The sequence below is a fragment of the Mustela lutreola genome, chromosome 6 (genome assembly GCF_030435805.1).
Source record: "Mustela lutreola isolate mMusLut2 chromosome 6, mMusLut2.pri, whole genome shotgun sequence".
In the NCBI taxonomy this organism is placed as follows: Eukaryota; Metazoa; Chordata; class Mammalia; order Carnivora; family Mustelidae; genus Mustela; species Mustela lutreola.
In genome coordinates, this window is record NC_081295.1 from 5,429,438 (window position 1) to 5,450,787 (window position 21,350).

The 21,350-nt window shown below is 38.8% G+C and overlaps 1 protein-coding gene across 3 annotated transcripts in view; it reads right to left on the minus strand.

Moving 5' to 3' along the window:
- The window catches only part of PACRG (parkin coregulated), a 504,089-nt gene that overhangs the window by 208,656 nt on the left and 274,083 nt on the right, over positions 1-21,350 (minus strand). For 2 of the 3 annotated variants that reach the window (XM_059176596.1, XM_059176598.1), the window contains exons 3-4: positions 19,009-19,180; positions 2,158-2,307 (exon numbers count right to left, since the gene is read on the minus strand). In XM_059176596.1, the coding sequence (XP_059032579.1) occupies positions 2,158-2,307; positions 19,009-19,180 (322 nt within the window). The remainder of the gene's footprint in view (positions 1-2,157; positions 2,308-19,008; positions 19,181-21,350) is intronic. The other variant, XM_059176597.1, reaches the window with a different exon arrangement.

The window sequence follows — 21,350 nt, forward strand, 5'->3', positions numbered from 1 at the left end:
ATATCGGAAAGATATTAAGCAGAAAAACAGTTGAATGTAGAATTCCTTGTGCATGCATTTCGAAATGTTCCAAAATAATTAACCTTGTTTGGGACCAATTAAGGCTAGGGTATAAACTATAAATTCCCACATTGATAAAATCTAAATAGGGATATATTCCTAGAGCCAATTACTTCTTTTGTTAAGCTTGTGAACATCTGTGAGTTAAAGAATTAAATCAAAAGTATGAGAAAGATGTAGAAACCAATTGCTTTTCTTGAACGATCTAGTGATTTATCTCTCGGTGGTGGCTAAACTTACTCTTCTTTGCAGGTTTCCTTGAGGATGTGGGAGATTCTAATTGTCTTTTGAACATCACTGTTTTTCTTCTTTTATATGATACAAAATTGCTTAGATTTAAGCTGGAGATTCTACCGTGGGACACTGAAAGCATGAGCCCAGGGTGGTAGGAGCCACTGCTCTTACTCAAGGGAGGGGAGACGTGTGCTAGAGCTCATGGTCCATGACGGTCAAGCACAGAAGCACAGGTTTACATGTGAGAAGAATTCCAGAAAGACAGCTTTTATGGTGAAAAGACAGGCATGGCAATGGTACATTTACCACAGGTTTCCACGAGGATTATTGAGGAGACCCTTGCTAATCACACACTTGAAAAATGTTAGCTACAACTGAGACTTTCTGGGGGTGGCTCCTCCTGAATTCTTCCATTTGTAAAGTAACTCTCTCTGTCATCTCTCGATTTCTGTCCTCTTGCTCTCTGCCATCTCTGTCTCTCTCCAGTGAACTGGAGTCTAGACAGAATGAGCGAACTTAGGGCTTCTTTAATGAGCCATATTGGAACAACGTGCACACGTTAGAGTCAGTCTATAGCCCCGTGGCTATTTGACGCTGCTCTACAGTAAAAATAGGAAGTCTGAATACAAAAATTCTTGAACAAGTATTTTCCATAGAGTAGAAATGCTGTTACTAAATCTGTCAGTTTATTAGATCATAGGAGATTCACTTAATAAGACCCAGTTTTGGGTTTCCTGAAACTTGTCTCAATGTCCACATTAAGTCTTCTGCCATTCAAGTATTTTGGATGGATATTAATTCACTCTATTATGAGCATTCCTAAGCTTCCATAACTCCAGGTGAATTCCTTTCTACTAAATACATTTAATATTAAGTATATTAGTAGGTCCTGCTGTTGAAAGACAGATAAAGACTTTTTGAGGATTTCATGATTTCCTGAATAGTCTGCTTAATTAACCAGACTTTTAATAGCGATTTCTGAATTAAAAAATAGTGATTCCAAACAAAGGGGTTGTATGTGGCAGGAACACGCAGGTTTTTTGTTTCCTTTTTTTTCTTGTATATACATGAGCAGATCATGTCACACACACACAAAATTCATGCAGTGTCCCACTGAACTGATAATTTACATGACTGTCGGGAATTAACTTCAAATGTTGACTTACGCTGTGCATATGAGAAGTATGGAAATTCCAAGGTAGCAACATAAAAGAAAATTAGAATCACATCTTTTCAAGAGGAATAAAAGGAAAATCACACTCCCAATAAACAAATATACATCCATTGCCTGCCAGAGATCACCACAACTTGCTAGTACCTTTGTTAGGGTAAAGCAGATTCAGCTGAGCTCACTAGTGCTTCCAAAGCTTATAGCATAATTAAAACAAATAAATGCATCAGCACACATATATATTTGTAATCAGCACTCACCATCAACTAAATAGCTACAAATTATCTATTTTTCTCCTTAAAAATTCATCTTAAGCCAATTAATAAAATTTTAACAGTCTCAAAAGGTAGAATTACTACCAAGAGAAAGGCCAAACTCAAAACCTACTAATGTATTCAAAAGACTGTTAACAAAAACTTTACAGTTTAATTACTGGGAGATTACAGAACTGCTTCAACGCTTCTGTACTGCGGCAGTAAGCTGTACGTGTGAGGAGTAATAAATGCAATTGTTCATTTTACTGTTTCTCTGAGGAGTGGCAGGGTAGGGTGGGAGTTACACTATTTAGATCCCCACATGGATCCTGGTTTTATAAGCAATCATAGATCCTACATGTGTTGCGAATTAACTCGACTCCAAACCGCTCCCTTTTCTTAGGGCTCCCAAGGCATTCGAGTCCTGGGATCACTCACCATTCATATTCTTAAAGATGTTCAGGATGGGGAGAATCTGCCGGTAATACGGCACCAAAGCTTCACCCACCATCTCAGCGGACACCACCAGATGCTGGAGGACTTTAAGGGTGACGCACATAACCTGCCGGTTTCGAAGGTTCAAGGCATCTTCAAGGTAGAACAAGGAACAAACCGAAAATAAAAAGCATTAATTTCTACAAGGGTAAGGCAAAGGCCATTGAATTGAACTGTACTCGGCTACTTGGATGAACTTTTATTATAATAGTTTTGAATGATGCACCGTAGTGTTGAATGTTAAAAGCAAGACCTGGTTTGCGCATTGTTCATTCTTCCAGCTCATGCCCATTCCCTCACCAACCCTAAGAAAGCTTCTCATCATCCTTCACAGCAGAGGCCGGTGATGGAGAGGGTCCGTTGGTGTCCCTGGGGTGAGAGGACCCCATGAAGGCCGACATAAAGACAAATTTCTGTGCAACAATCCTTTCCAGTTAACGACTTATGTGATCCTTAAAACCATTGCCAGGAAACAAACATTTATTTGGGAAGGGAGAACTGGGTGTGGTGTGTGTGTGCGTAGAAACCGCAGGCTGTAACGAACACCAGCCAAGTTCCTGGTAGAAGTGAACATAAAGTGACTGTATTTAGACTCTCAAGAAAGCTGGAAAGAAAAGTCCTAAAGCTCAGGACTTTAGAAGGAATCAACAGTAAGAGATCCAAAGTGGTTTTAAAGAATAATTCTGAATGCACAGGAACAAGCTACACTGCGGAGGCAGGGTGGGAAGCAGTGGGTTACCTGGCTGTCCCCTTGCTTGCTGGGTCTGAAAGGTACCATTGGTCCCAGCAGGGGAAGCAGAGGTCTAGGGACCAGGACTCTGGTAATTAGCTGTATGAACCGGCTCACTCCCCTACGCGGTCTCAGTTTCCCCAATCATGAGAATGTATTATTTACCTTCTAAAATGACTAAAAGTTCCAACATTTAAATAGAAGGGCTATAGAAAGCATCTATCATAGAACGTCAGAGATGGTGACAAACGGTGATGCCCCCAGACTATTCTAAGAGAAAGTCAAAGGCTCTTATTTGTAAGATGTTCCATCTTCTAAAGAAAAGACTGGCTGGGATTAAACTATGTGTCATGTATGGAAAGACAAAGGGAGCCAGGCCACCAAAGGGATGGCACCCTGGTCAATATATGTGATGCAGTCCTAACATTATTCTTGAACTCTAGTTCACATTTTCAATAGCTGGGATCTTCCAGCACCTCAAATTCAGTGTGTTCCAAAGATAGGTTTCCTCCATAAGCTTTATATTTTTCCTACATTCCCCTTATTAGTAATGATTCGACCAGATTCCCAGGCTCTGGTCAAAATTGTTGAATATCTCATGTATTTATTGCATACTCCACTGAAAGTGAAAACCAGAATGGTTGTATGGGTACAGAATCGTGAGCGTCTCTGTTGTTCATCCCTGCGTGGCTGACTGGAAATTGCAGCCCGTTGCCACCCCCAGCACCATGAGAGAATATTCTACCACATATTGCTAGCCCAGAAAGAGATCAAAATTCAAAATTCAAAGTTCAGTTTCTATTGAATGCATATGGCTTTCACACCATCTTAAAGTTGAAAGATCCTACATGAGACCATTTTAAGTTGAGGACCGTCTATAAACACAAATGTGATGAGTGGAGGTGGTTCCACTTTACCTCAGGGAACCAATCTGAATACAACTCTGGTTCTCGGTCGTACAATGGCTCATTACCACAGCATTTAGACACACTGCAGGCCGGACCAGACTCTGAAAACAACTAGAAATGGAAGGCTATAAGTTAGCCGAAGCGTTGTGGTAGTAAGTCATGCAAAAGCCAAGCGTCAGAATACCATGGGAAGGTGGGAAGGGGAATGGGCAGGTGTAGCATCTCACAGACCGGAGTGGGGGCTCTTTTCCTCGTTTGATCCAGTGTAAAACTCGTTTCGTTTTTTCAGGCGACCAGGTACTGACCCCGCCTCCTGACCCAGCTCAGTTCAACAAAAGAGAACTTGGGAGCCCCAAGTGAGGGCTGTGAGGATTATGGGCAGAGACACTCTTAAAACCTCTACCAATGAAGCTAAACATGTTTAGGGCTCAGAAGTACACAGAGCTGTGTGATAGCTCCTGCACGAGTACCCATGTGTGTGGAGTACCCTCATATTCCAGAAACGAAGCAGAGCACTTGACATGTATTCATTTACTTAATCCTCACTCATCAAATATTTGCTGAGAATGTGTATGTGCCAGTCACTCTTTTAGGAACTGGAGTAAGAGAGTGAAGAAGACAGATATGGCACTCATCCCCTTGGGGCTCACCATATAGTCCGGAAGAAGATAGTGAACAAATACTACAAGTTTGATGAATATTCATAAGACTGATAGGGTAGTTAAAGAGCAAACCAAAGGGTCACCTAAGCCCAGCGGAGAGAGTAAAGAAGGCTCCCAGACACAGGACAGACTCAAGGGATGAGTAGCTGTTCCTTAGATGAAGACTATTCCGGGAGAGGGAACAGCATGCTGGAGGCTGTCTCCTCTTAGACAAGAGTCTTCCTTCTGCAAGGTTGACTGCAGCTCCTGGGGTAAAAGTTCTACTTAGCAATGCGGGAACGAAACTCCAGGTAGCACAGAAACAGTCTTCTAAATAGTTGTATCATTGTGTGGAGCCCACGTGACAATGGCAGGAAAGATTTTCATAGCCAAAGTGGCTACAGAATACTGGCTTTTTCAGTTTTTTTATTTATTTATTTTTAGAATATGCATACCAAAGTTTGCAATAAAACAGCCTAGATTATGCTCACTTACTACCAATGTTCGAGTATGCCACAGAGAATATATTGACTTAGAGGTAAATTTTTTATATCTATGAGTAATAATGACATCAAACTTTTGTTGATTAGGTTTATGCCTGTCTTTAGAGGTGATGTTTACTTGGAAATAAACTAATAATCTTTCTCGCCATGGATGGTAATAACAGCCATCAGGAAATAATTACTTCATTTCACTGCAACCTTGATTGAATTAACATGTTTGTGATAAATGCTATTGGATTGACAATGACTGACAAGTAAAATGTGTGAACCATTCTTCTTAACGGCATCGAAAATGGAACTCTGAGTCCTCCTAAATGACCAAGGAATAGCTCAAAAACCTCTGCAGTCTCTGTGAAATAAAGGCAGGTTTTGCACTCTAAAAGCCCCTTAACTTCATCCAGGATGGGTTTTTTTATATTGCCCCTTTCCACTTCAGTTCCTCTATTTTTATTCCTCATTCTTGAGGAATTAAGATATACCATTAAGGTGGAAGTCTTTTTGTTCTTACCATCCCAATGGAGTTAAATAAAGAAGTGAGGTTTTTTTTTTTTTTTTTTGAAAAAAGGTTCTTTTCCTTTGAAAAAGTATGTTAACAGATATAAAGAATATGATTCTGTAGCTGAAAAGAGCAGGAACGTGTTTATTATTGTCTTGATGGGCCCGAAAGCTATTGTCAAGACATAAGTGAGGACTTTGAACTCAAGATTTAAGATTTTAAGAAGGGTCTAACATGAGATATCTACTGACATTATAAATCAGCCAGTGGGACCTTTCTATTCAGAAAAATTGGATTTCTATTGTGCTGCTTACTTCTTTCAAGTATAATCAACAAGACAGAGCTTCTAGATATATAGAAATTGCTGGAGAATAAGGAAAAAATAATTTAAAGTCAAAGTGGTAAAACTTATTCATCTTCAATGGTTATAAGTTACATGTATGATTTTTCTCAAGCACAAAAACCATTATTTCTATAATTTTTGCAAAGTGTAAACATTTTCTACTATCAGATATGATTCACTACTTGGGAATCAGGAAAATGAAAATATTTCTAGTTCTTCTTTTAAAACTGGAAACACCAAACAAAATACAAAAGCAAACAATAAAGTCTAAAAAATATTTTTGAAATATGCTATAAATGTTAATATCCTTGATAAACAAATAGTTATCACAAACCAATAAGAGATTGAATTTGCTAATTAAAAATGGGCAAGGAATAGGAATACATAATGCACAAATTAACAAAACAAAAAATTAGCATTCCAGAATGTTCAGCTTCATTAGTAATCAAAATAACACTACTTTATAACTTTGAATGTCATTTAACAAAAAGTTTTTGAAAATGTAATACTCACTGTGGACGCAGGTTAGGGAAGAGAGGCACTCTCACAGATACTATATTAGAAACCATCACAATCTTTCTATAGCAATATAGTAGTCCCCTCCTTATCCATGGGGGATATGTTCCAAGGCCAGTAAATTCTTATCATATCAGTACCAAACCCCAACATATGCCTTGTTTTTTTTTTTTTCTATACATACATTCTTATCATAAATTTATAAGTTAGGTGTAATAAGAAATTAGCAATTACAACTGATAGAGCAATTATAACAATAACAATAATTATAACAATAGAGTTTTGTGCATGTGGTCTCTCCTTGAAACATCTTACTAAGCTACACTCAGCCTTCTTGTTGTGATGAGAGAGATCAAAATGCCTATGTGATGAGATAAAGTGCGAGGACTGGTGTAGGAATTGTGACATAACATTAGGCTTCTACTGACCTTCTGACATATGCCTGGAGGAGGATCATCTGCTTCTGAATTGCAGTTGACCATGGGAGACAGAACCATGGAAAGCAAAACCATGGATGAAAGTGTGGGGGCGGTGGGTGGGGACGCCACTGTATGTGTATAGTATTTGACCCAGCAATTTCACTTCTAGGCATTTAGTCTAAGGAAGTATGCACCTGTGCAGAAAGAGTGATAGGGAAGGATGTGATCCATAATATTACTTATAATTAGAAACAATCTAAATGTTCCAAAAACAATGAATTAAATACAATCAGGTATACCTATGTAATGGAAAATTCCAAAGCTACCAAAGTCACTTAATAGAAAAATATATTTTTGGGGCGCCTGAGTGGCTCAGTAGGTTAAAGCCTCTGCCTTTGGCTCAGGTCATGATCTCAGGGTCATGGGATTAAGCCCCGCGGGGAGCCTGCTTCCCTCTCTCTCTCTCTGCCTGCCTCTCTGCCTACTTGTGATCTCTCTCTCTGTCAAATAAATAAATAAAGTCTTTAAAAAAAAAGAAAAATATATTTTTAATACATTTTTAGAAAATGTTGATAAGATACAGGTGAGGAAAAAGGTAGGTTATAAAGCTATGATCTCCTTTTGTAGAATAAAATGTAAACAGAAATTTATATACTCAGCCGCTAAAGCAGAGACTATCTTTTCTGTAGGCATACATACACACATATAGGATTTTATTCCAATAAAAAAGCATATTTTTTATACTGTTTAAAAAATATTCAGCATATTTACCTAAAAATATTATTCTTCATGATCATGACTTTGTATATTTTAACTTTGTGGAATATAGAACTCTCTATGCTTTCTCTGTATTTTCTTGATTATTCTTAACCACTTATATCTTGAGACAAACTTTAAAATAATTTGGACAGCTTAAAATATGTGCTTGAGACTGATAAAAATTTCAATAAATTTAGAGACTACTTGGGGGGAAATTTCCATCTTTATTACGGAATCTTTCCATTAGAAACCTGCATCTCTTCAATTTTCCTTGTCATCTTTAAGCTCCTCAGGAAAGCTATTATTTTTCATTTAGATTCTGCATAATTTGTTAGGTTTACTCAAAGGAATTTTATACTTTGATACTACTTGTCTAAAGCCATTTTATCGCAATAAGCATTCTAAAAATTCTTGATAACGTATACTTAAAAACATATTATTTTATATATTTATTTACTGGCGAACTTACTTAATTCTCTCTCTTTTTTTTAAGTTTTTATTTATTTATTTGACAGAGAGAGAGAGATCACAAGCAGGCAGAGAGGAAGACAGAGAGGGGGAAGCAGGCTGCCTGCTGAGCACAGAGCCCGATGCCGGGCTTTATCCCAGGACCCTGAGATCATGACCTGAGCTGAAGGCAGCGGCTTAACCCACTGAGTCACCCAGGCGTCCCCTTACTTAATTCTCTTACTGGCTCTATTGTTTTTGAGAGAATTAAGTGAGTTTCTATAAATAATTATATTATCACAAACATTGTTAAATTGATCTTAACTTTCTAGTACTTATTTTAGGTCATATGTCAGAGGCCAGAATTTCTAAATTCAGTATAATACAGAAAATACAGTATAACAATACTGAGAGTGGATATTTTAGCTTCTGAGTCATTCTTATTTAGATATCTTAGATGATTACTTTTATTGTATAAAATATGTATAATATTTCATTTGATCATTTGCAAGTGTGCAATTTCGTGACATGAATTACATTCACAGTGCTGTGCAACCATCACCACTATCTATTTCCAGAACTTTTTCATGACCCAAAACTGCCCCCAGTACCCTCCCATCTACTTGCTGTCTCCAAGAATTTGCCATTATACATGTCTTCATGATGTATCTTAGGTATTTTTTAAAAGTTAAAATATTTTATAAATACTTAAGATGTTTGGCCTAATATATTAGTTAAATTAGATTGAAATGGACATAAATTTTATTGGTCAGGGGTGTTAGTCATGTAATTCATGAATTTACATAGTATAATAGAATCACAATATGTTTTCAAACTAAATGTTGGTTTTAAAATTGTAGAAATTTTTCTTTTCCCAAACAGAATTCAGCAGCTAAATAAGTGTGATATGGCCGAGTTCTCATATTCTTGGGCAATTAAAGCATCAGAGACTTAGCTCAGCTATTATGGGCAACCAGGAAACCTATGATAAAGGCTACAATTTTGTCCTTAGTTCATTGTTTTCCAGTAAGCGTTATGTTAAAATAAAAGCATCAATTTTTCTCTTATCCCATACAGAAGGGAACTATCTTTATAAAAAAATGCTTGGGCGCCTGGGTGGCTCAGTGGGTTAAAGTCTCTGCCTTTGGTCCAGGTCATGATCTCAGGGACCTGGGATCTATCAAAGCTTGTTATGAGAAGTAGTTAATTTTTACACTTTCTCAATTGACAAGAATGTATTCTGACTTTAGAACCATAGAACACAAGTTAGCATTTGGTAAGTGTTTGGCTTTTCTTTCCCTTATGTACTTGGTTTTAAAGACAGATACATGATAATTTTTTTAATAAGTGGAAGTATTCATTACCAAAATGGTCTCAACGATGGAGTCCCTAGCATGAAGAATGGTACACTCACAACTTTGTAGACATAAAGGAACCTGAGTAACAATGTAATCCCACACACGCCTGCTCTTTCTGCAGCTCAGTTTGGGCCTTTGCACACTTCCATACATCACGAACATCTCTGAGAGTAATGAAGAGTAAACTTACTCATACTCTGCTTTGTCAGGAAACTGTCAGGGTTTGTCTTTTCGCACCTTGCTCCCTGGTCCCTAGACTGCCTGCTGGTTCAGTTCAGCCCAAAGGAGTGGGCCGCAGGTGGGTTGAGGACCAAAGCAAGGAGCTGGCCATCCCTGACCTCATTCCCAGAATAAGACCAAATCAGTCACAGTCTGCTGTGGCAAGCAGGCACTATATCTAAGAATTGCAGTTACATTTCTTCCTCTGGCTGAGGAAAGCTTTCTAAATTTGCCCCAGCTTTGAGACAGTGGAAGTAGTAGACTATAAAGAAGACCACAATGTATATAGGATTTTCACAAAACCAGGAAGTTGGGGCACTGAACAGAAGGTGGATTAGTATATCCATTTCCAAGAAGGAGCTCCACTTCCACCCCAAAGCAAGAGTCTGAAGAACTGCTCACTACTAGGTTTGGCATCAGTATTTGGTACAATTCTGGAGTGGATTATTTAAGCAAGTTATCTGAGAACTCCCGAGAAAATTGCAGTGATTATTACGAGCCAGGGTGAGTTCTTCATGGATTCTGGTAAGTTTACTCATAAAGGAGATCATAGACAGACTCTATCAGCAAGGCATCTGGCAAGACCTCCCTTGTAAGCAAGGCACAGAAACGGCTGAAGAGTTAGCCTTTTTTTCCCCAGGGTGAACAACTGAATCCAAGAGATATGCCCTGATGATTTGGTCCTACTACAGTACCACTGAGGTCTCTACTTGATCTAATCAATTTTCCATCTAACATTTGTATTGTAACTGTGATGAGAATTATAGAATCCAAATCTATTAATTTTTCAATGGCCCAAAGCTAGGAAGTCTGTAGAGATATGACCATGATGGAACACCAAGAAGGTAAAAATGGTGATTTGCTATTATTACCACTTTGACTTGGCACTGTGCTAATCATTCTACTCATGTGGTCGGTTAATCCTTACTTCATCTCTGGGCAATAGGTTTGATAATCCCCTGGGAGAAATGAAATAATTCACTTGCCAAAACCACACAGCTAGTTAATGGCAGGCTGGGGTCTGGTTTGCGTGAGCTCAAGGCCTATGCTCAGGGTGGTTAGACTCTACTTCCTCCCAACGTCTCACCCAGTCTTGGTGGAAATGGAGCCATTTCACGTTCAGGAGAAATGTTCAGAGCTGCAGAGCAAACACAGACTCTATCGTGGACTCTGGGCAATCAGACTACACATCTGCTAGGTCCCGAGCTTAAGCAGCTTGCTCTTAAGGAATGAGTCATTGTGATGGAGCTGAGTTTTCTGGCATCTTCTGAGAAAGTAAGCAGCACTCTGTAGTAGCACTATTCCCTGACTAGAACTCAGCCCTTGTGGGGAAGGATTAAGATTGCCAGATGAAGTTTTAGCTTTGGTGACTAAAAACTGTTGCCCTAATCAAGACAGAGAATGGTTATGATGGTGATGATAACATTTATGACACTTACACTGTGTGCTCTGCTAAGGGCTTAAAATGTATTAGCTCATTTAATCACTGAAATAACCTATAGGTTGGGTGCCATTCTTCTGCCAATTTTATAAACTGAACCTCCAAGTGGTTAACTTGTCTGAGAGCTGGTAAGTGGTAGAGTTAGGATTTTGACCAAATAGTCTGACTTTAGACTCTGCTCTTAACCATCACACTATACTAGAAAATTGATGAACTTTGCTTATTAGATAATGGTAAATGGACAGCCAATACACAGTGAATTTGGTTTGAGAACGTAATTTGCTATTTTTAGGTCTTTACCCGTTTTATTCAGCTGTGTTTTTGGCACAGACAGCTATATGTTCCATTCCCATTCCCTCTTGTAGCACTCATCTTTGTTTTGCATCTCTCTGACTCATTTTCCCTATTCAGAAAGGGCTGCGCCTGATTTCTACCCCAGATCCTAGGCCCAGAAGGAATCCTTTCTCTGGTAAGCGACGAGCTAACTATTCAAATGTTTCTGGGGTTGGCCAACCCCTGCCTGTTGTCCTTCCACCTCCTTAACACATATTTCCGGACAGGAATTCTTGTAGAGTGACACTAGTTTCATGGGAGGATTTTTTAAATGGAGAAACAAGGGCAGTAGGGTTAACAGACAGTGTGAGAGAAATGGGGAGAGAGGAAAGAAGGAAGAGCAGCAATCATCAGACAACTGGACTTTATGATCCCACCCGACTACAACCGCTCATCTTCAACACGGCCCTCACCAATTGTTAAGAGCCTGCTTCTCACCTGGCCCGGGCATTTCCACACACGTACTCATGTAACAATCACAACTCTCTGAGATATGATTAATTTCATTATTCTGGAGATGCAGACTCATCTCTTGAGCTCAAAGCGTTGGACTAATTTGCCCAAAGTGGTAGAGTGTACGGTAGGAACAAAGACCAGGCCCCTTTCCTGTGGCCACATTAATTCTCAAAAAGGACAGAGAGGTGGTCTTTAGCATCAGCTACTGAAAGATCACAAGATGGAGGGGACTTCCTCATTATATTTTAAGCCATAAGATGCCAGATTTCATTTTTCTTGATTGCTGTGGGTTCTCATTTGGGAATCTGCATTGGTCAGTATAGCCTAGGTTTGCTGTAGTAATAGGTTAACCCTAATGTCTCATTGGCTTCACTCAGAAAAGGACCATTTCACATTCATGGTAGACATCCAACTCAGGTTAACACAGGGTGGGGAGAAGAGAGCAGAGGAGGACAGTGCATTGGCTCTGAACAGCTTAGTTTGGAGGGACACACACCTCTTCTATTCACAGCCCATTGGCAAACTTAGTCCCATGCTTCCACAGAACTGCATAATAGAAATGCTGGGGAGCTGTTAGATGTTTGGTGTAAATGTCTCGGATAGAATTCATGTTATTTAGGGAAACTAATTTCTCCTTTCCTTTAACCTGTACTATCATTGCATGACCTAGGTTCATCTGGCCAGTGCGTTCCATCACCCTGACCACAGTTCAAGACTGGCATATGGTATAATAAATTCAGGGACAATGACACTTTTTCCTTCTTACAGGTATACATAAGTAAGTAAGCAAGCATGTAGTCCCTGGACCTATTTGGAACATTCAGAAGCCAAGAAGGGAGCCAGCTTTAAGATACCTTGCATAAAACAGAACAGAGAATGACAGTGGTGAGCCACCAGATTACACCGTGCTTGAAATGAGACCCATCTCTGGATTGTTCAGTTACAGGAATCATCAAGCAAACCTGACTGACAATTTGAATTTTTTTTTTTCGATTTAGTAATCAAAATAATCCTAATACATCTCTTTCCCATATTTTCAGAATTAGGTATTTTTTTTTTTTTGTTAAACATCATTACTCTTTTATAGTTATAATTATCACTTTAAAAATAATTTTCCTGGATAATTTCAAGGTATTTAAGTAAAGTTATTAGATCACAAAGAGTAATGCATTTCAGTTGTACATGCTCCTTTCTAATTAAACAGAATTCTCAGAACAATTTTTTATATTGAGATATAGATTCTCATGCTTTATCTTTACTTGGTATATTTTTTCCACTGAGTGTTCTTTAACAAGAATATCTTGCTTTTTAAAATGTTATTGCTACTTAAATGGTAAGTCCCTTTAATTGTGTCTGCATGTTTATCCTTTATAGCTGGGTGACCTCAACTCATTAGAGCTCTCCAAAGAGGCCACTGTCTTATGTGCTGTCTATTTGTAGATCGGTGATATTTCTGTAATTCTTTTTTTTTTTTTTAATTTCTTTTTAGCATAACAGAGTTCATTGTTTTTGCACCACACCCAGTGCTCCATGCAATACGTATCCTTCTATAATACCCACCACCAGGCTCCCCCAACCTCCCACCCCCCAACCCTTCAAACCCCTCAGATTGTTCTTCAGAGTCCATAGTCTCTCATGGTTCACCTCCCCTTCCAATTTCCCCCAACTCCCTTCTCCTCTCTAACACCCCTTGTCCTCCATGATATTTGTTATGCTCCACAAATAAGTGAAACCATATGATACTTGACTCTCTCTGCTTGACTTATTTCACTCAGCATCATCTCTTCCAGTCCCGTCCACGTTGCTATGAATGGATAAGGAAGATGTGGTCCATATACACTATGGAGTATGATGCCTCCATCAGAAAGGATGAATACCCGACTTTTGTAGCAACATGGATGGGACTAGAAGAGATTATTTCTGTAATGCTTTAGCGGCTGGAGTCAACTTGCCTCCTAGCAGACCATCTCACAAATGTATGTTTCTGCTTATAAACAGAAAGAGAATGTAAGATGAATAAACAAAAAATTACTTTCACCACACACACAATTTCTCTAGTAGATGGAAAGCATTATGTCATATTTCTCTTTATTTGCTGTTTCATATCAGGGATTCTTACAAAATAGTTTTTGTATGATATACATTATAGTGGCGAGCCCAAATGGCCACTTCACACTTGATTATGACATCTATATAAATTTTCTTATGAATAGTAGTTATGCATCCGATCAAATTAATTTTGTAAGTATTTTGATGAATTGACGATGTACTAGCAATCCCATTAGATGATGTTGGGAATATATTACTTACTAACATTATTGTGTTCTAAGTGACACAACAAAGGAACATATAAGATTCTGTGGGAGGGAAGGTGTGGTAGGGAGAAGGCTAGAGATTAGGGCAAGCAGGGAGAGAAGAAACAAAAGAGGCTTCAAGGAACAATTCCTATTGGAGCTGAGCTTTGAAGGTCCCTTACCACTGAGGCCCTGGGGAATGTGAGAGTGGGCATTCTGCAAAGAAACCAAAGGTACAGAATCAGAAAAGAAATTTTATAGCACATTTAGTTTGGCTAGAGCTAACAGAGCATACAAAGGGAGAGACAGTTGACCTTTGAACAACACTAACAGCAAGGGTCCACTTATATGCAGATTTTTTCAATAAATACAATACAGCACTATAAATATATTTTCTTTTCCTTATAGTTTTCTTAACATTTTTCCTGCGCTTACTTTATTATAAGACTATAGTATATAATCCTTATAGCATACAAAATATATGGTAATTGAGTATTTATGCTACTAATAAGTCTTCTAGTCAACAGTAAACTGATGATAGTTAAATTTTAAGGGAGTCAAAGTTATACCCAGATTTTCAACTATGCAAGGGGCTGGTGTCTCTAAACTCTGCATTGTTCAAGGGTCAACTGTAATAAGAGATAAGGTCAAAGACAATCAGCAGCCAGATTGAAAGGATTCCTTGAAAGGAATTCTTGAAGGTCATACCAAAGAAATTAAATTAAATTAAAGTAGCTGTTTGTTGTTTTAAACATGATGCTGTGTTTTTTCCAGGAACCAAGGCTCATATGATTATATTTTTACCTAGAACATTTTTATCGAGACAAATTGATCCTCTCTACATGTGGATTTTTTTACATTAAATTCTACCTTTCTACAATTAAAATAACTATTCCTCCTTTTTTCTCATTCATCCTAATATGTTATTTATTTTTAAACTATTCAAGTACTATTTAGTATTATATAGAGTTTATATTCAGTTTTCTTTCCACAAACTAAATTGAAAGTTAATTTTCACAAATAATATATTTGATTTCATGTTTTTCACCTTATTTTATGCTTTTGACACTTAGCACCTCCTTACTGTCTGCCCAGTTTTTGTCTTTTTAATGTATAGGCTCTGTTTTAACTACTTTGATCTTTTCCATGATTTAGAAGGCTTATACTCAATTTCCTTGGATTTTTAGATATAATACTCCAAAATAATTACTAGAGATTTCATGCAGTTTTGAAACTCTTTTCCATCAACTCTTTAAATTTAACTCTAGATTTAGTGGCTTTTAATATCAACTGCTTTTCACACTAGGACATCCTTATTTCGGGGTCCTTAACTTGGCTTTCCCTCCTGAGAGGTGGAGCACAGTCTCAGTAGCTTCTTGTGTGAGACAGGTGGGCATTTAACTTATAAGTTCTTTTTTTTATTTTTTTTTTTCCCACAAATGTTCACACAGTTACGTACATCAGGTCTTCTACTCATGTGAATGGGATGAAACGTACCCAAGGTGGTTCTCTTCCAATGCTCACTGTTGTCTGGAATTTACTGTTGGTAAAATTCTTAACCCCAGTTACTTTATTTCTTTGTGGTAGCTTCCCCCCCCCCCCCCTCTTGTGGGTTTTGGCCTCTGTCTCCCAGATGCCGTATCTTCCTGCATCTGGAGGATGTCAAATTCCTATGGATTTCTTCTGGCTCCTGAACTAAATGTTGTTGAGGTATTCTCTTCCTCTCATTGTCCAAGATATTTCCTTCCTTGTGTGTAGCAGCCTTTCAGGAATGGCCCCATGTGCTGGCATTCAGGGTAACTGCTCTTGCTGCTGCTGAAGACAGAGATTCCCAAACCCAGTGCTTGGGGCTGCTCTTGGCTTCTCTTTGTCCTCCTGGTCATTACTGGAATCTCTGAGTTTAAAGTACAGAGTTTCTAGAGGCTTCTTCCTGGTATTGCTCTGCTGGATTCTGATGCATGTGTGTTTTTGTGACCAGATAGAGTAAATGGAAATCTACATCCCATAGTTCAGCTGCCTGAGACGGTTCATCTCATCCTTGCCCTGCAAAGTTCTCCTGTTGCTGTCAGCAATCAGTGCTCCATTGTCAACCCTGACTCCTTTATACGGGTATTTTTTGAAGCTTCTGACCCAGAGTAACTCAAGAAGGTAGAAGTCAAACAGTGGGAGGAAAGGGGGGAACCCTAACCACCACAGAGCGGCAGAAACAGACCGAGGTATTAGATGCACACTCCTCTGGTCATCACTGAATGACCTCACTTGGGGTCTTGAACCAAAGACAGAAGAAAGAAAGTGCTTTCTTACTTGTCTTCATTTTAGAAAGCCTAGAGACACTGAATCTGTCCATTCTTCCTATCAGAACAATCAGCCTTGTAATTAGCTGACGTCAACCCCAGACTCTAGAAGTAGAGAGGCAGCTCAGTCTCGTTCTTATCCTTGTGGGGAGTGCACGTATTTTGCTTTACTAATATATAGATATTTCTTAGAATTGGAGGAAAACTATTTAAAAACTGCTAGCTGGTGATGGTAAGGTTATTTTTGCCCTCGGAGATAGTCAAAATTATACTAATAGTACAGCTTGAAAAATCAGCTACACATGCTGTGTTATGCCAATTATGCACCTCAGCCTGCTTCCAGATCAATTAGCCTCAATCCAGAATTCACCTGAAAGACTGACGTGATGCACGTAAAGTTTTTCACACTGTGCTGGAACTGTGCATGATCTTGCATAATCAGTATTTCTTCTGAGTGATGTAAGTAGATTGAGAAGCAAACCAAGTTAGATTCAGGATCAGTATGTAACAGCAGAAGCCCAGGAAAGCAATGATATCTACCAAAATAAACTCTCATTGCCTTTGGAAGATTAAATTATCAAATTCGTAGTTAATTTTACCTGACAAAACATGTTTACTGAGTTCTTAATAATGTTTTCACTTGTGAGCAAATTACCTCTAGTATGTGTGTACAGTAAATTTTGTCCTTAGAACACATCACTTCTCTCAACTCATTTAAATATGTTTAAAATACAGATCAAAGTTGAAAATCGATTCACCTGGTTCTGCAATGCTCTATTTTGGTATGTATTAAGTGTAAACAGTATAATCAAAATATTACTTAGAAACTCTCTTTCTGCCCTTCAGTGATTTCAATGGAGATACAAGTGAAAAAGTCCCGAGAAGACAGTGAGCCTAAGAACAACAGGTTTTTTCCAAGAACAGAACAGACTTCTGGATGTTGTTGCTATTCTGCTGGGTGCAGGAGAAAAAGGATCGTGTCCTCTAAAGATGGTTCCTGGGGAGAATGTTCTGGGCCTTTTTATTTGTCAATAAAACTTGTACATCATTCTTTAGAAAATGTAGCATTTCTGCTAGAATTTAACATATTCAAAAATCATGAGCTGTTAGAATAAATCACATTCGGAAAGGACTTTCCTGCCACTCAGCATTATATGTCCTTCCTGAAGGACTTCAAAGATCATCATTCAGCTGATGCATGAGGGGTGAGGAAGCCACTCTAAAGTGTCATTTCTCTTCCTGTGTTACTTTGCACAGAAGGTAGCCTGTCTTTTTACTTTCTATGTCTTGGTGGAGATCTGGAGTGGTCAGTTACAGATCTCTTACAAAAAAAAAAAATCTCAAAAAGATGAGAGCAAGTTTCAGGGTTGATTCAGTATAAACCATGACAGCAGAAAGGCCAAAAATCAAGAATTCTAAGAACAATTCATTCATATCAATAAAAAGGTCACCACAGATAAGATGAAATAATCCAGGCAGTGGGAAAGGACCCAATGTTAAACTGTTTCGTTCTTGTTTTGGTCAAAGCACATGGCAAGGGTAGTTCCCAGACAGTGAGAGTGAGGTCCCCCCAGATCCCAGGAGACTGAGCAGGTGTCCAATCGATCATCGCAGGAAGGTCCACCCTGGATGAGGGAGTGAGGCAGAGCCGCGGTGGGGGAAGCAGGCCCAAGGCCTAGGGCAGCTGGGAAAGGAATGGATGCCCCTGCCCAGGAGGTGCTCAGCGCCACCCCTCTGCTTTCCAGCAGCACAGCGTGGATGGCAACTCTGGTGTGGACAGAGCCTGGGGTGTGATGGTGGGTGGCGAGAGCCTAGGCCTGGCCATTGCCAACTGGAGGGAGGCTGCCATCCCCTCCTAGAGCCTTGTCCCCAAAAGACGGCCCTATGATAAGGGTCAGCAGCAGCTGCGGACCGAAAGGAAGAGGCTGGGCCCAGATGACTAGACCCAACGGCCCCCAGGGCTTCTTGGGGGTCATTATAGACCATCTCAATGGCAGACGAAGATCCCAGAAACGCTTTGGAAGGGGCTGCTTTCAGACAACTAGTCCAGAGAGATTCATGCCTAAGAGTGTGGCATAGGAAGAAAGTATTTCATTTTATTAACAAAAGAAATAAAGTCAATGACAGGGTTATTCTAGAGTTTCCTCAGGTAACCTATCACAGAAAAAAAAAAAATTTCCAAGTATTTGGTAACATTATTTTTCCCCATTTCAGACTTTTTCCTTTAAATTATGAATCCTACTACCTAAAAGATCCTAAAGATAATTGGGTTGACATTGTAATTTAGGAATTAAGGATGTCATCTGAAAAGAACTTCTAAGTTAGAGATGGTGTGGTGTACACACACACTTGACTTGCGCATGTATAGATTAACATTAATGCTTGCATCATTACTCGGAAGCATTTTAAATTACTATAAACCCCATGCAATTTAGTTTATTTACATGGTGAAACATCAGTGTGGTATCAGCAATGGGATAGAGTAGATTTGGGATGTCTGGCCCAGTATGTCATCCTATAAAATTCCCGCAAAACCTGGGGATAGCCTGAGTCAGTTGTGTTTTATTGCTTAATTAGCGAGTTGTCAAAAAGCAGCACCATCTAAACTGAATGATGCTTTTTCACCTGTTCACTTACTTTTTATCGGGATAATGAGCTGTGGAATGACAGGAAGAATCTTGTTCCCCCCATGTTCCAGCATGTCGTGGATTCCTTGCCGAGCAAAAAACTCGTAGGGAAATGTCATTTCACAGAGCCCATCAAAAAACAGAGGCAGATAATGATGGTAATCCAGCTTCTCAATTTCTACCTGGAAGGAGAGAGAAGAAATGCCATGTGAAGACAGCAGTGGGGCAAAGCCTGGCCAGACCGTCCTGAGGCTGTCACCGACTTAGGGGGAAGACGTTCTTCAGGACTTTGGGAAGATTTTTTTATTAAGCAGCTCATCTAACAACCTGAAGTGCATTTTCATGTCTTAATCCCATTAGCAATGGGATTACAATCATTGACCTTTACATGTTAACAGATTGGAATAATCAATAATCAATAATCAACATTGGTATTGGTTTAGGAGTTCTTTGGTTAATATTTTACCATTTGGCACAAATGCAATACCTAAAAGGATTCAAGAAGTCCACCATATGTATGTCAAAAAGATATATGCAAGAATAGAACAAAAAAGGGAGAAAAAGTTGAAAAGAGGATTTCATCTGAATTTCTAACAAGAATCTAATAGGAATGGCACACCAGTATACTCTTGTGAAATGTGTCTTTTCAGGACCTGGCAAGTATGAGAGTGAGGGATAAAATAGGGTTATGTGCATGTTCGCTGGATCCTGCATGACAAGGAGAATGTTGGTGCTCTCAAGTCGCCTCAAAATCAAAATATCCCAATCTCTCTCAGCTGCTTCATTCAGGAACAGAGATATGTCACTTTTCCATTGTTATATCCTTCACCCTCAATAACACCTCCACAACTTCTTGTCCTGATCTTTGTAAAACCATCCAGCATCAACAGTGAATGGAAACGAAACCTCTGGGGTTGAGAAAAGACATGATGTGTTGCGAGCTGCAGGAGATCTCTTCTAGCCCAGGTCCTTCACTGTATCTATGACCTCACTTGCCACCTGCAAGGTGACAGAAGTGATAGTGATATCATGAATGGAAAGAAGCCAACAGACTCAGACTGAGGGCACAATCAATTTACAGAGCAAAGGATGCAGCGTCTCCAGTGAGAGGTGCAAATTCCCCAGGTCTTCAAGTCTTTATGAACGCACCCAGCTTTCAATTACCACCTTATAATTGAGTGAGGAGCCCATCAAGACCTTAGAGAAACTGCCTTTTACATTAGGAGGTTTTTATACCTTCTATCTCTCTCTCAGCTTTTTGGAGTCTCTAGCCACAGGCCTGCCTGCCCCTGGGTGTGAGAAACTGTAGTGTGAAACCACCACATCTCCGAATGCCACTGTAGGGTGAGTCAAATGTCCTGCATTGGCCAAGCAGAAGGTCTGTCTCTAGTCCGCTCATCGAGTGCCCAGCCAATCAGGGACATAAACAGTCAAGAGCTGAATGTTTGGATGTCCTCTTGGAATTGGAGTTTGGCAAATGAATCCCAGAGGGAGGTGTATATGGACATCAATTTTCTTTTATATTCCTTGTATATTTATAAAATTTACTTTGTTCATAGTAAAATTTTATGGAATATATATCCTTCTCAAGGATTTTTGTGTATCTGAAGACATTTTAGAACACTGTTCTATACAACTAACAAAGATACTGCTACATTGTTCAGCTCCAAAAGGTACAGTGTTGCTATCACTAATTTTACCTTGTAGCCTAACTTAATAATATAAATGCCATCTGTATTATGTTTGTCTATATTATTGATGTTTTTCTAATTCTCTCTGTTTTAGCCCACCATCATACTTGTACATATGTGTCCTATAATGAGCAAGTTATTAAATTTTGTACTTAGTGTGATCTAGGACTTTTTATTTTAATACATTAAGTCATTCACATTTATCTCTATGTCTACTTTAGCTTCTGTCATCTTATTTTTTGGCCATTGGTGGTTGTTTTCCATTTACTTTTTCCTTTCTATTTTGCGGGGTTTTTTTGTTTTTTGTTTTTTTAATGTAAGTTACTTTTTTTGAGGGAGAGGGCAGTGATTTGAAAGATAAGATAGCCTGTTTAAATATTTTATTACTGCTATCTCATGTCTTTGTCAAGTATTTAAAAATAAATTTAGGTCACTTGGAGAAGAAAATTAAAAATCTACTAAGACTGCTGACATGCCATTTTTTTCCTTGGAATTCCATTGATTTATTTCTTTGTGTGGTTTGGGGCAACAATACTAAGAACATCCACGATAGCAACATTAAAAACATGCCCTGTTTATGATACCAGACGCTATTTTAAATACTTATGTGTATTAGTTCATTTCATCCTTTTTTTTGTAATTTTTTTTTCAGTGTTCCAAG